At 53.9% G+C, this 14,813-nt stretch overlaps 1 protein-coding gene across 3 annotated transcripts; it reads right to left on the bottom strand.

Annotated features, from left to right (window-relative positions):
- Positions 1–282: 282 nt before the first annotated feature.
- Positions 283–12,037, bottom strand: PUS1 (pseudouridine synthase 1). 3 transcript variants are annotated; one of them, XM_009248412.4, is made up of 6 exons: positions 11,418–12,037; positions 11,088–11,307; positions 8,899–9,036; positions 4,968–5,070; positions 2,218–2,909; positions 283–633 (listed from the first exon to the last, which is right to left on the bottom strand). In XM_009248412.4, the coding sequence occupies exons 1-6, from the start codon at positions 11,489–11,491 to the stop codon at positions 586–588; spliced, it is 1,275 nt and encodes a 424-aa protein (XP_009246687.3). In that variant the 5' UTR covers positions 11,492–12,037; the 3' UTR covers positions 283–585. The 3 variants fall into 3 exon arrangements, with proteins under 3 accessions (XP_009246687.3, XP_054383753.1, XP_009246688.3); XM_054527778.2 differs by having other exon boundaries at positions 11,887–12,037; XM_009248413.4 differs by having other exon boundaries at positions 11,863–12,027.
- Between the last annotated feature and the right edge of the window lie 2,776 nt (positions 12,038–14,813).

Here is a 14,813-nt window from a genome sequence, read left to right as displayed (position 1 = left end):
CCTCAGCCTCCTGAGCAGCTGAACTACAGGGCATGCTGCCATGCCCAGCTAATCTTTTGCAGAGACGCAGTTTCACCATTTTACCCAGGCTGGTCTGGAACTCCTGTACTCAAGCGATCTGCCCACCTCAGCCTCCCAAGTGCTGGGATTACAGGCTGAGCCACCTCCTGGGCCTGCCTCTTTTGTTCAGCCGTTATCTGTTCTCAACAGGACAGCATGCTCTGCTCATCTCTGTGGACGAAAAAAATGTTAAAAAAGACTAAGAAAAAGGCAAACCAAGGATTGACTAAGCAAAATTTGTACTTGTTTAATAAGAAAATCACTTCTTTAAAAAAATAGTTCTTTACATGCTGAGGTTCATCTATGCAATGCAAGAGCTGAAAACAGATTCGATAAAGGCTGTTCCTACAAGGAAAGGGTCCTGAGGTTACAACGCCAGGCCACATCTGCCAGGCAGGCCTGAGAAGCCATGGCCGGGAAAACATGGCTGCAGCGATCCCAGCTTCTTGCTGCCCACAGGGGTGGCACACCTGGGCACACACTGTGAGCTGCTCAGAGGCACTCTGGTGGGCAGCTCCCATCGCCTCAGTCAGTGTCTCCGTCCCCTTCGCTGCCTTCCAGGGGACTGGGCACCTGCAGAAGAAGACCACATGGAGAATGAGAGGCAAGCACTCTCTCCACTGTTCCTGAATGCCCGCAGGGACCCATGACAGGCTCGGCACAGGAGCCCTGCCCCCAGCACTCCCTCATCAGGAGCAGAGGCTGGTGTTTGTTCTCGGTCATTCTCTTAACCAGGTCAGGAACCTGCGCAGGGAAAGCCAAGGGCTGGGGACACTAGAGGGGCCTTTGTGGGGCTCCTTCACATCCTCACAGGTCACACTGACCACAGGGGAAAATAAAATGGGGCCATTTGGAAACTCAACAAATGCAGGTGCCTCGGAAGTATATATGCCTCTCATCAGTGGAGTCCACAGCAGTCCAATCTGGCCCAGGCCAAATCAGCACCTCTGTTGTATTTAGCCTGCACCGGGCTTGGGAAAAATTAACTACCAGCACTTAAAAAGGGGAAGATTTCCCATACCAGTATGCAACGCTGGTTTCCCTTGACAACATTTAAGCATGCGGTCACTGTCACATTCCAACATGGCCACCACCAGCTGCCACTCAGCCACGAGTACCCCCTTCAGATGAAACGAGGACTCCTGGTCACCGCTGGCCCCCCACTCCCTGCCGTCCCTGGGCTGGGGGCCTCTCATCGCCCCATCTATAGGACGGCTCGCCAGGTGCCTGGCCCCTCGCCTGCCCACCTTACCTCCCTGGGGCCTGCACACGGTCGGATATGCCACCCAGCTATGCAGGAAGGACTCTCTTTTCACAGATATCTAGATGACAGGAAGAATCTCCCTGAGCCCTGCCTGAGAATGTCGCCCTTTGAACCCTCACTGGACCACCATGAAAGAACTCGGGCTGGCCGGGTGCGGTAGCTCACGCCTGTCATCCCAGCACTTTGGGAGGCCGGGCGTGGCAGCTCACGCCTGTAGTCCCAGCACTTTGGGAGGCCGAGGCGGGTGGATCACAAGGTCGGGAGATCGAGAGCATCCTGGCTAACACGGTGAAACCCCGTCTCTACTAAAAATACAAAAACTTAGCTGGGCGTGGTGGCAGGCGCCTGTAGTCCCAGCTACTCGGGAGGCTGAGGCAGGAGAATGGCGTGAACCCGAGAGGCGGAGCTTGCAGTGAGCCGAGATCGCACCACTGCACTCCAGCCTGGGCGACAGAACAAGACTCCATCTCAAACAAAAAAAAAAAAAAGAAAGAAAGAACAAACTTGGGCTTTGGGGACATCTCTCACCCCAGAGCAAAGAACTGAGAATGACATTTTCATTCACTTAGCTTTTAGCTTCTGCACCTACAATCCTGTATGTTCCGGTTCTAAGCTACATTCCGCAGCTGTCTAGCCGCTGATTATGCTCCGTGCCAGGTCCATAGTAGGTGTGCTGGCAGCAAGCCTGACCCTGGGACAGCCCTCCCAGGGTCGAAAAGCACCCGGTGGGGAAGCAAGTGGGTGGCGCGCGCAGGCAGGCAGACAGGGAACATCTCAAGACCACCTGCCCCTGCTCCTGCAGCAGCTGTGTGGCCTTGGGGGAAGTGACACACTTCTCTGTGCCTCAGCTCACTCCTCTGTACAGTGGGAACAATGTGGGCCTGTACTCCTACCTTGGCGCCAGTGCCACCTGCCGTGAGAGTGGTGGCACTGAAGTTGTGGATGGGCAAGGTGCTCAGCCACTGGGCCATGGAGCGTTCATCCCGCTCGGTGCCAATGATAGTGGGGTAGATGTGCTCCTCCTTGAAGGCTGCGACCTTGCCCTCCTCCTGCACCCAGTCCAGCGGCTCATGCAGCCCATCGTTGCCAAAGCGCTGGTTGTACTTCTCAAAGTGCACCCTCTCCAGGACCAGGCCAAGTCCCGGCGCCTTGGGCACGTCCACCTTCTCTGTGCCCCAGCTGCGCTCCAGCACGCATTCAGGGGCATAACCCTTCACGATGGCCACCACCAGGCCGACCATCTTCCGGATCTGATGCATCATGAAGCTCTGGCCCTTCACCCTGATCACCGCAAACTCCAGGCCCTCCCGCACAAAGGGTTCCTCGCAGTACATCTCCAGGATGTAGCGGCGGGCACTGGGCTCCTGTGGCCCCTTCTGCGAGGTGAAATTGTGGAAGTTGTGCGTTCCCTTGTAGCAGGCCAGGAGCCTGTTGACCTGCTGCAGCGTCTCAGCGCTCAGGCGGTAGGTCTCATCCTGCACATCCCGGTCCTTGTGCGCAAAGGCAAACGTGGGCAGCAGGTAGCAATAGGTCCTGGCATCACATCTGTTCTTGGAGTTAAACCCGCCCGTGACCCGCTTCAGTCCTGGGGGGAAGTGGTCAGGGAAGAGAAAGGCAGGTGAGAAGTGCCTGGATGACCAGGGAGCGGCCTGAGCACATCATGAGCCCCAGCGTCTCCTTACCCAGAGCACCGACCAAGCTCCAGCAAGCATCGGCTTCTCTGGGGAGGGGGCAGCCACAGGTTGGGGAACAGGCACACGAGGACGGTGGACAAGAGGGACAGGTGCAGTGCTCTATAAGGTGACTGAATTTACAACCATTTATTGTAATTTTCCAATAGCGAGAAGATACGGAATGTCTCCAACACAAAGAAATGATACATGCTTGGAGTGATGGATATATTATGCTAATTGCCCTATTTGATCATTACACATGACTGGAAATATCACACATAATTCTACATAAGTATGTATAATTATTATGTGTGAATTTAAAATAATAAAAGCAGCCGGGCACAGTGGCTCACGCCTGTAATCCCAGCACTTTGGGAGGCCAAGGTGGACGGATCACCTGAGGTCAGGAGTTTGAGAACAACATGGTGAAACACCGTCTCTACTAAAAATACAAAAATTAGCCGGGCGTGGTGGCATGTACCTGTAATCCCAGCTACTGGGAAGGCTGAGGTGGGAGAATCACTTGAACCCAGGAGGCAGGTGGAGGTTGCAGTGAGCCGAGATCACGCTACTGCACTCCAGCCTGGGCAACAGAACAAGACTCCATCATAAAAAATATAAAAATAAAAACAAAAACTTAACAGTGGGTAAAATCAACAGAGATTACTGAATCCTATTTATGACTCATACGTAAATGTTCATAGTGGCTTTACTTCTAACAGCCCAAAACTAGAAATCACCCAATGTCCATCAGCAGGTGACTGTATAAACAATCCATGACACACCCACAGAACGGAACAACCCGCAGCAGTGAGAAGGAACAGACTGCTGACATACACAACGGCATGGATGAATCTTAAAATAATCAGGCTGTGGGCTGGGCACAGCAGCTCATGCCTGTAATGCCAACACTTTGGGAGGCTGAGGCAGGTAGACTGATTGAGCCTAGGAGTTTGAGACCAGCCTGGGCAACATGGCGAAACCCCATCTCTACAAAAAAAATAAAAATTCAGCCGGCTGTGGTGGCGTGTGCCTGTAGTCCCAGCTTATAGGCTGAGGTGGGAGGATCCCTTGAGCCCAGGTGGTCGATGCTACAGTGAGCTGTGATCACACCACTGCACTCCAGCCTCGGCAACAGAACAAGACCCTGTCTCAAACACTTCTCTCCAAGCAGACCAGTCAGGCAGACAACAGTTCTGTTTTCTTGGGATGACACCAAAACAAAAAGGAAAAGAAAACAGAGAGCAAGACGACAGATTCAACCCCAGCCACACCTATCATTACATTAAATATAAGCAGCTTCTGGGAGGCCAAGGCAGGAGGATCACTTGAGCCCAGGAGTTCAAGATGAGCCTGGGCAACACAATGAGACCCCATCTCTACAAACTCAAAAATGAAGTGTGGTGGCACACACCTGTAGTCCCAGTTACTCAGGAGGCTGAGGATCGCTTGAACCCAGGAGGCGGAGGCTGCAGTGAGCCATGATCGCACCACTGCACTCCAGCCTGGGTGACAGAGCGAGACTCTCTCAAAAAACAAACAGAATAAATGAATGAACGAACGTATGTATGTAAGTTGCCTGTACCTGCCACTTAAAAGGTAGACAGTCACATTTTAAGGAGGCCTAAAAATTCCATTTATCAGTCCTGCCATAAGAGGGAACAACTGTTCATTTTAACCATGAATTTGGATTTTCACATCCTGTGTTTGCTTAAAACAAGGCGCCCGTGTGGCAACAAGCACTGCAAATGAGCAGCTTTCTACTCCTGTCTAGTTGCTCCCATTTCTGAAGGTCGGAACCAGCTGCAAAGCAACTCTGACTACACTTCTGCATCAGAGACGGTTGGAAAAGGCAGGAGCATGCATAGCCTCGTGTCTCTGCAAGACCATCTACAACCAGGTGTGTGGCCTTGTGTCTCTGCAAGACCATCTACAACCAGATGTGTGACCGCCTGCACTGCAAGGCTTACCCAGAATCCGAATGTGAGAGGGAAGGTGGCTGTTGATCTTTTCTAGAATGTTGTCAATCAGCCACACCTTCAGGGATACCACCTGGCCGGCTGCGGACACACCCTGTAAAGAAAGCAGAACGGGTGACGGAAGGTGGGTCCCTTGGGCCTTGCACACTGGTCTCTGAGAAGGAAGGACTACGCGGACCTTACGTCATTTCACACATGAATTCAGCTGTTAAAAATGCATCTGGAGGGCCCGGCGTAGTGGTTCACACCTGTAATCCCAGCACTTTGGGAAGCCGAGGCGGGTGGATCACGAGGTCAGGAGATCGAGACCATCCTGGCTAACATGAAATGTTAGTCTCTACTAAATGTATTTTTAGTCTCTACTAAAAATATAAAAAATTAACCGGGTGTGGTGGCGGCGCCTGTAGTCCCAGCCACTGGGGAGGCTGAGGCAGAATGGCGTGAACCCGGGAGGCGGAGCTTGCAGTGAGCTGAGATCACGCCACTGCACTCCAGCCTGGGCAACAGAGTAAGACTCCGTCTCAAAAAAAAAAAATGCATCTGGAGGGAATCATCCGATATGAAAATAAAGCTGTATATACCAACGGAGTGTGTATAGGAGCACTTATAAAATAAACTATTATGAATGAATTCAAAGCCCAAGAAAAAACATTAAATGAGAGAGCATAAATATGACTCTGCAGACAGAAAGCAAAGTCCCACATTAGATATGGCCCCCACCCAGACGCAGTGGCTCACGCCTGTAATCCCAGCACTTTGGGAGGCCGAGGCAGGCAGACTGCCTGAGGTCAGGAGTTTGAGACCAGCCTGGCCAACACGGTGAAACCCGATCTCTACTAAAAATACAAAAAATTAGCAGGGTTTGGTAGCGTGCGCCTATAGTCCCAGCTACTCAGGAGGCTGAGGCGGGAGAATCACTTCAGCCTGGGAGGTTGGAGGTTGCAATGAGCTGAGATCGTGCTGTTGCACTCCAACCTGGGCAACAAGAGTGAAACTCCATCTCAAAAAATAAAATAAAATTAATTTTTAAAAAAAACCACACACAACTATGACAATATGGTAAAAACCTAACCTTGGTGAATCTGGGAAGACTATGTGGGTGCTCATGGCATTATTCTTAAGACTTTTATGAAGGTATGAATTTTTCAAAATAAAAAGTTGGAAAGAGTAAAATAAACTGTTGAGATGTTCCACTGGCTAGATCCACACATGGAATGTGGCAGAATGAAACGAGCTGTTCTGAAACAAGATGACTTTAGGCAAATACACAACAGATTTCAAAGACTTAGCACCAAAAAAGGGAAAGAAAATACATCTCATGGCCAACCACTCTGTAGAAGTTGAAGTGAGAATACCGGAGACATCCCGGGGGGGGGGACAACAGCTGAGGGACACCTGGTACCTCTGGGATGTCCTATGTCTGGCTGTGGTGATGCCTGCACAGCTCTGTGAATATACTGGAACCACTGAACTGTATACTTTTTTTTTTTTTTTTTGCCAGGCTGGAGCTCAGTGACGCAACCTTGACTCACTGCCACCTTCGTCTTCTGTATTCAAGAGATTCTCGTGCCTCAGCCTCCCAAGTAGCTGGGATTACAGGTGTGAGCCACCATACCTGGCTAATTTTTGTATCTTTAGTAGAGATGGGATTTTGTCATGTTGGCCAGGCTGGTCTCGAACTCCTGGCCTCAAGTGATCCGTCCACTTTGGCCTCCCAAAGTGCTGGGATTACAGGCGTGAGCCACCACACCCAGCTTGAACCGCACACTTTCTTTTTGGTTTTTTTGTTTTGTTTTGAGACAGAGTTTCACTCTTATTGCCCAGGCTGGAGTACAATGGCACGATCTCAGCTCACTGCAACCTCCACCTCTCGGATTCAACCGATTCTCCTGCCTCAGCCTCCTGAGTAGCTGGGATTACAGGCGTGCGCCACCACACCTGGCTAATTTTTGTATTTTTAGTAGAGACGGGGTTTCGCCATATTGACCAGGCTGGTCTCGAACTCCTGACCTCAAGTGATCCGCCCACCTCGGCCTCCCACAGTGCTGGGATTCCAGGCTAAGCCCCTGCACCCGGCCCGAACTGTACACTTTCAATGGGTCAATTGTACAAGAGTGAATTATATTTCCTTTTTTGCTTTTTTTTTTTTTTTGAGATGGAGTCTCACTCTGTCACCCAGGCTGGAGTGCAGTGGCACCATCTCGGCTTACTGCAACCTCCGCCTCCCAGGTTCACGCAATTCTCCTGCCTCGGCCTCCTGAGTAGCTGGGATTACAGGCACCCACCAACACACCCCGCTAATTTTTGTATCTTTAGTAGAGATGGGGTTTCACCATGTTGGCCAGACTGGTCTTGAATTCCTGACCTCAAGTGATCCGCCCGCCTTGGACTCCCAAAGTGCTGGAATTACAGGCATGAGCCACCACGCCCGGCCAAAAGTGAATTATATTTCAATAAAGCTATTTTTAAAATCTGAAACAAAAACAGAATGTTAAACAGCAGAAATACACACACACAAAAATAAATAATAGGCCGGGCGTGGGGGCTCACGCCTGTAATCCCAGCACTTTGGGAGGCCGAGGCAGACACATCACCTAAGGTCAGGAGACCAGCCTGATCAACATGGAGAAACCTCATCTCTACTAAAAATACAAAATTAGCCGGGCGTGGTGGCGCATGCCTGTATTCCCAGCTACTCGGGACGCTGAAACAGAATGGCTAGAACCCAGGAGGTGGAGGTTGCGGTGAGCCGAGATCACGTCATTGCACTCCAGCCTGGGCAACAAGAGTGAAACTCTGTCTCAAAAATAAATAAGTAAATCAATAATAAAAATGTTAAACTGTTACTGTGTTTTCATCTGAAGGGAAGGGCACTCAGGTGTGACCATGTCGGCCTCATGGATCTGCTTCTGCAGGTTTCCCAACACAAGTAAGAAAACATATTAGAATGAAACCATCTCTCTAATAACAGCAGAAATAAAAATAAATACAAGGACCCTATTTTGAAATGCTCTCTTCACCAGCTTGGACAAATTGTTACTTTGCTTCTTCCCTGAAAACAACCAGAGAGCTGTAAATGGAAGAATCAAAAAGAAAATGAAAATAGTAAAACCCACAGAACTCTCTACCTCGAGCCACAGATGCATCACCCCACCCACTGGATCACGGGCACGGTTTCCCCCATGCTGTTCTCGTGATACTGAGTGAGTTCTCACAAGATCTGATGGTTTATAAGGGGCTCTTCCCCTTACCCTCCTCACTCTCTCTCACCTGCCGCCATGATCTAAGTTTCCTGAGGCCTCCCCAGCCATGTGGAACTGAGTCAATTAAACCTCTTTTCTTTATAAATTGCCCAATCTTGGGCAGTTCTTTACAACAGTGTGACAACAGACTAATACACCCACCTACTCGGGAGGCTGAGGCAGGAGAACTGCTTGAGCCCAGGAGTCTGAGACTGCAGTGAGCCATGATCATGCCACTGCACTCCAGTCTGGGCAACAGAATGAGATCCTGACTCTAAAAAAGGAAAGAAAAGAGAATGTTGCATCACACAAGTGTGGCTCTCTGCGTTTGCAGCCACACAATCACATCTGCCTCAGAGTGAGCCTGATTGGAGGGTCGAAGGCAGACGTTGCGGCCGCCACTGTGCCACCTGCAGGAATGTGTGTCCCTGAGAACAGAATCAACAGAAGAGAAAGCAAAGACCAGAGAGAACAGAGTCCCACTGGCAGGGAGCATCTAGATCCAGCTATACCTGAGCTGACCAGGCTCCTGGACGTCTCACCTACATAAGGCGTAGGCTAGTTTGATTTGCACATCATATGTGCTCGGAAGCAGCATAACGAGCCAGAACACTGAGCTGGAAAGTGGGTCACGTGCTGCTCATAGCAGCGGGGGAGGGGCAGAGAAGGCCACCACCCACCTTGTCTGTCCGGGCGCAGCGCTGGAAGGACATTTTCCTCATGTCCTCGCCATGATTTTCAGGAATACAGCCTGACCGGACGAGGGCGGACACCAAGTCATCTTCAATTGTTTTGAATTGTGAGGACCCAACATTCCTCTGGAAAAAGGAGACAAAAACAGGTTTTATATTTTGCAGACAGGGGTCACCATGATGTTGCCCAGGCTGGTCTCAAACTCCTGGGCTCAAGCACTCCTCTGGCCTCCTGAAGTGCTGAGATTACAAGTGTGAGCTGCCACGCTCACGTGAAAACACTGTTTTCTGCTCACTCGCCCTGGGCCCGGGCTGCTCCACGCTAGGGGGTGGGTAGCGTGGAATGGAATCAAAACACAGGTCTGATTGAACCTGTGCATTCACCTACTTCCACAATCTGTCAGTTACAAAATCAGTGCCATGGGTGCTACTTTAAAAAAAAAAAAACATCGGATATAAAGTAATCCATGGCCAGACGCAGTGGCTCACACTTGTAATCCCAGCACTTCGGGAGGCTGAGGAGGGTGGATCACTTGAGATCAGGAGTTCGAGACCAGTCTGGCCCACATGGTGAAACTCTGTCTGTACTAAAAATACAAAAATTAGCCAGGCGTGGTGGCGGGCTCTTGAGGCAGGAGACTCACTTGAACCTGGGAAGTGGAGGTTGCAGTGAACTGATAATGTACCACTGCACTTCAGCCTAGGCGACAGAGGAAAAACTCTGTCTCAAAAATAAATAAATAAATAAATAAATAAATAAATAGTCAGGTATGCTTTTAATCCCAGCGACTCAGGAGGCTGAGGCAGGAGAATTGCTTGAATCTGGGAGGCGGAGGTTGCAGTGCACAGTGGTTGGCCAGGCTCAGTGGCTCACCCCTGTAATTCCAGCACTTTGGGAGACGGAGGCAGGAGGATAATCTGAGGTCAGGAGTACAAGGCCAGCCTGACCAACATGGTGAAACGCCGTCTCTACTAAAAATACAAAAACTAGATGAGCGCGGTGGCGGGCGCCTGTAGTCCCAGCTACTCGGGAAGCTGAGGCACAAGAATCACTGGAACCCGGGAGGCGGAGCTTGCAGTGAGCCAAGATCGCGCCACTGCACTCCAGCCTGGGCGACAGAGCAAGACTCTGTCTCCAAAAAAAAAAGCAATCCATTACTTATAACTTTCACCATAAAAGCTGTTATAACATCTGCCAAAGTTAAGCATTATTTTCTTAAACTTGTTTCAGTCAGACACTGCATGCACTGCATGAACTTCTGTGGATATGCTTAAAGATGTTTAAAGAACACAAAACTGGGCAAAGCCGCAGTGTTAACTACAAAAAGGAACAAAAGGAATGTCTACCTGAGGCCAGTTGCAGTGACTCATGCCTGTAATCACAACACAGGGAGGCCGAGGCAGGAGGATCGCTTGAGCCCAAGAGTTCAAGAGCAGCCTGGGCAACACAGCGAGACCCCATTCCTATAAATAATAAAAAACTTAGCAAGACTCCATTCCTGCAAATTATAAAAAAAATTATTCAGGCCGTGAGGTCAAGGACACTTACAGCCCTCCATGCTCGGGAGGCTGAGGTGGGAGGATCTCTTGAGCCCAGGAGGTGGAGGCTGCAGCGAGCAGTGTGGATGCACCACTGCATTCCAGCCTGGGCCACAAAGGGAGACCACGCCTCAAAAAGAAAAAAAAAATACACCTACCTGAATGTACCCAGACCCTCTACCTTCCAGAAAAGGAAGTGGGCTGAGGAGAGAATCCCCACAACTTTAATACTTAGCTCTCTGTCCCCTCAACGCACACGACAGCAGGCTCTTCTGAGCTGCCCCGAGCTGTCCACTGTTCTCAGCACCGAGCATCAGTACACCTAGCTCATCTTCACACCCTACTTAGCAGGTGCTGTGAGCACTCCCATCCTAAAGATGAGGACTCAGGCACACAGCAAGTGAACCCCGCCCCAGATCACAGTGGTTAGCGGCAGGGCCGGGACTGATGGAAGGCAGCAGGAGCTCACGTGCAGCAGGAGCAGTGAAAGCTGCTTGGGCCTGCACCCAAATCCTGCCGGACCCGCCGCTACCTGGGCGGCCGCGCCTGCACCTAAACCCAGCCGGACCCACCGCTTCCCCGGCGGCCGCACCTGCACCTAAACCCCGTGGGACCTGCCGCTTCCCGGGCGGCCACACCTGCATGCCGTGGTAGCCCTTGCCCGAATAGGCCATGAGCAGCACGATCTTCCGCTTGGGCAGCTTGCCGCGCCGCTCCTCGTCCCCACCGCTCTTGAGCTTCTTCGCCGGATGCTCTCCGTCCTCCCAGACGCGGTCGCCCCCGGCCCAGGACCTCAGGTCCTGGGGGCATGCGGATCCGGCGGGCGGCGGCTCCGCGTTCCCGGCCATGCGCGACGAGCTGCGGAGAAGTGCGGCGTGAGCGGGGGCCCGGTCGGCACCGCGCGAGGTGGACTGGGGTGGGCTGGTCTGGGCGGGCATAGCGGGGTCGCCCGGCGTCGCGGTCATTACCAGGACGGACGCGGTCCCAGGCGCAGGGTCCACCGTCCGAAGGCTCCCAACAGCGCGCGAAGCTGGAGGCCCATGCGCAGGCTACCAGTGCACCCGACCCCGCCCTGATCCCCGACCCCTGACCCCTGACCCCCAGTGCCCCAGCTCCGCCTCTGCCGACCCCTAACCTCTCGGACCCTGACGCTGCAGCCCTGTTCCTGCTGACCCCTGACCTCCGGGAAACCCGCGTCCCTGCCCCTCTCCAGCTAACCCCTGACCTCTCGGACCCGCACACCCCAAGCCCGCTCCTGCTGGCCCCCTGACCTCTCGGACCTGGACGCCCCAGCCTCACTCCTGCTGACCCCTGACCTCTCAGGGCCCGCGCCCAAGCCCCGCCTCTACTGCCCCCAGACCGCCCCAGGACCCTGACGGATAAACTCCGACGTCCCCTGACGCCCAGGTTAACCTCTGACTTCCCCAGCCTCTTCACCTCCCGCCCCGCCCGGTGGGCTTTCCTCGGGAGTCGAGGAGACCCGGGCCACCCGCGTCGGGACCAGAGAGGCTCGCTCGCGGCCAGGCCCCACTCGCGACGCGGCTGACTGAGCCGGAGCCGGACCACGTGGGCGAAGGCGGAAGTGGAACGACCGGCTGCACGGCGGCCGAGCGCGGACAAAAATTCTTCGGGAGAAGAGGCGGGGCGGGGGCAGAGATGGGGGGTGATGGGGGCGGAGATTAGGGGTGGGGGCGGGGTGGGGCGGGGATTAGGGTGTTGAGGGCGGGGAATGGGGTGTTGAGGGCGGGGATTGGGGTGGTGGGGGCGGGACACCAGGCCCTCCTGCATCCGGCACCGCGGCCGCGCGGCGAAAAGTGCTAGCAGTGGTTGTTCCGCCGCCGCCTCCCGGGTGCTGTCGCCCGCCCAGCGGAGCAGGGGAAGCGCTGAGCCCACGCTGGCCCCGCTCCTCTCCGTTGCCGGGTCCGCTCCCACGGGCTCGGCCGCCAGACCCTCAGTGGCACCCGCCCTGTGCGGCCCTCGTGTGGCCGCAGCCCCGCTCCCCGTCCCCGTTCCACAGACGCTGGGGCGCAGGGGCGGCTCCGCCCTGCCCTTGCCCTTCACCCGCACGGTGGAGGGGTCACCGCTCACCGCAGCCTCCGCCTCCGGGCTCCAGCGGTCCTCGCAGGCGCGCGCCACCACGCTCAGCTAATTTTTTCTTATTTTTTATAGAGATGCGGTCTCCTGAAAAGTAGCCACTCTTTTTTTTGTTTTTGTTTTTTGGGTGGCGGGGGACAGAGTCTTGCTCTTTCGCCAGGCTGGAGTGCAGTGGCGCGATCTCGGCTCGGGATCTCCGCCTCCCGGGCTCAAGCGATTCTCCTGTCTCAGCTTCCCGAGTAGCTGGGACTACAGGCGCGCGCCACCACGCCCGGTTAATTTTTTTGTATTTTAGTAGAGACGAGGTTTCACCATGTTGGCCAGGATGGTCTCGATATCCTGACCTCGTGATCCGCCTTCCTCGGCCTCCCAAAGTGCTGGGATTACAAGCGTGAGCCACGCGCCCGGCCTTTTTTTTTTTTTTAAGAGACGGGCTCACTATGTTGCCCAGGCAGATCTCGAACTGCTGAGCTCAAGCGATCCGCCCGCCTCCCCTCCCGAAGTGCTAGGATTCCAGGTGTGGCCACCGCGCCCGCCGCTTCCTTGCCTCCTCTCCCAACCAAGCTTGCCCTCCTGTCTTCTGCTTTCTCTTAGACAAACTCATATGATCCTGGGCCCGCGCAGATAATCTGGCATAATCTCAAAATTCTTAATCCCATCTCTGGGGCCACAATTCAGCCAACTACAAGCTTGAATTTGGGGAATGAGCCATGGAGGTGTTGGGGAGAGTGTGTTCCTGGCAGTGCAAGGGCCAGGAGGCAGGAGCCAGCCGTCTGCAGCAGCCCCACTCCCGCCCTCCAGGGTCTGCGCCTTCTCCTACAGGTGAGGACTCAGTGGGGCCTGGGCACTGTGCCCACCTGGAGTATGCAGGTAGAGAAACCACAGGGCTGCATGGTGACTGGAGGGACTGATAGGAGAAGAGGACCAAGGGGTCCGGGGCCAGGTTGTGTGGGGCCTCGTGGGCCACCGAGGACTTGGCGTTGGCTGTGAGATGGGAGCCCCAGGGATCCAATCTGATACCCCTTCCCAAGGGGCACTCAGTGGGCTGCGAGTGGCTTGTGAGGAGCTGGTGGCCGAGGCAGGAAGGGGAGGCAGGAGGGAGATGCAATTGGCCAGCTGGGAGGGTGGCTCAGCTGTACTAAGTGACCCCCCAGGAGGGCACCCCTCCACCAGCCCAGGCTCCAGGACTGAGGCGGGGGGGTTTAGACAGGCACCCAGGGGGGCCACAGTTCTGTGGCAGTGTGGGCACCAAGGCCTGGTCCCCCTGACTTGGAGCCCTGCCCCCACATGGCCAGTGTGTGCAGGGATGAGGTCCTTCCTGTACTGCCACGGCTTGCCCTGGGCTCACCCTCACCACCTGGCTCTGGCACAGGGACCTTCACAGCAGCTTTATTTACCACTGTCCAAACGCAGAGACAGCCAATACGCTGGCAGGTGAATGGAAAAGCTGGTACCTCCAGACAATGGAATACTATGCAGCTCTAAAAAGAAATGTGAGGCCTGGCACAGTGGCTCATGCCTGTAATCCTAACGCTTTGGGAGGCCGGGAGGGTGGATCACTTAAGGCCAGGAGTTTGAGACCAGCCTGGCCAGTGTAGCAAAACCCCTGTCTCTAAAAATAACAAAAATTAGCCAGGCTGGGTGCAGTGGCTCATGCCTGTAATCCCAGCTACTCAAGAGACTGGAGCACAAGAATCGCTTGAACCTTGGGAGGTGGAGGTTGCAGTGAGCTGAGTTCCTGCCACTCTGGACAACAGAGCGAGACTGTCTCAAAAAAAAAAAAAAAAAAGGCCAGGCATAGTGGCTCACGCCTGTAATCCCAGCACTTTGGGAGGCCGAGGCCTGCAGATCACGAGGTCAGGAGATCGAGACCATCCTGGCTAACATGGTGAAACCCTGTCTCTACTAAAAATACCAAAAAAATTAGCAGGATGTGGTGGCAGGCGCCTGTAGTCCCAGCTACTCAGGAGGCTGAGGCAGCAGAATGGCGTGAACCCGGGAGGCGGAGCTTGCAGTGAGCCGAGATCGCGCCACTGCACTCCAGCCTGGGCGACAGAGCGAGACTCCGTTACAAAAAAAAAGGAAATGACCTCCCAAGCCCTGGGCATAGTGTATGATTCCAACTACGGGACATTCTGAAACAAGAAAAACTACGAGGACAGGAAGACTGCGGCCAGCAGAGCTAGGCTGGGAGAGGGGAACAGGTGGAGCCCAGAGGACCTTAGGGTGATGTGTGGCATGACACCTTTGCAAAGCCCAGTGTACGTTGA

The sequence above is a fragment of the Pongo abelii genome, chromosome 10 (genome assembly GCF_028885655.2).
Source record: "Pongo abelii isolate AG06213 chromosome 10, NHGRI_mPonAbe1-v2.0_pri, whole genome shotgun sequence".
Taxonomy (NCBI): Eukaryota; Metazoa; Chordata; class Mammalia; order Primates; family Hominidae; genus Pongo; species Pongo abelii.
Note: the sequence above shows the minus strand (reverse complement) of the source record. Positions and strands in the feature narration are given on the sequence as shown.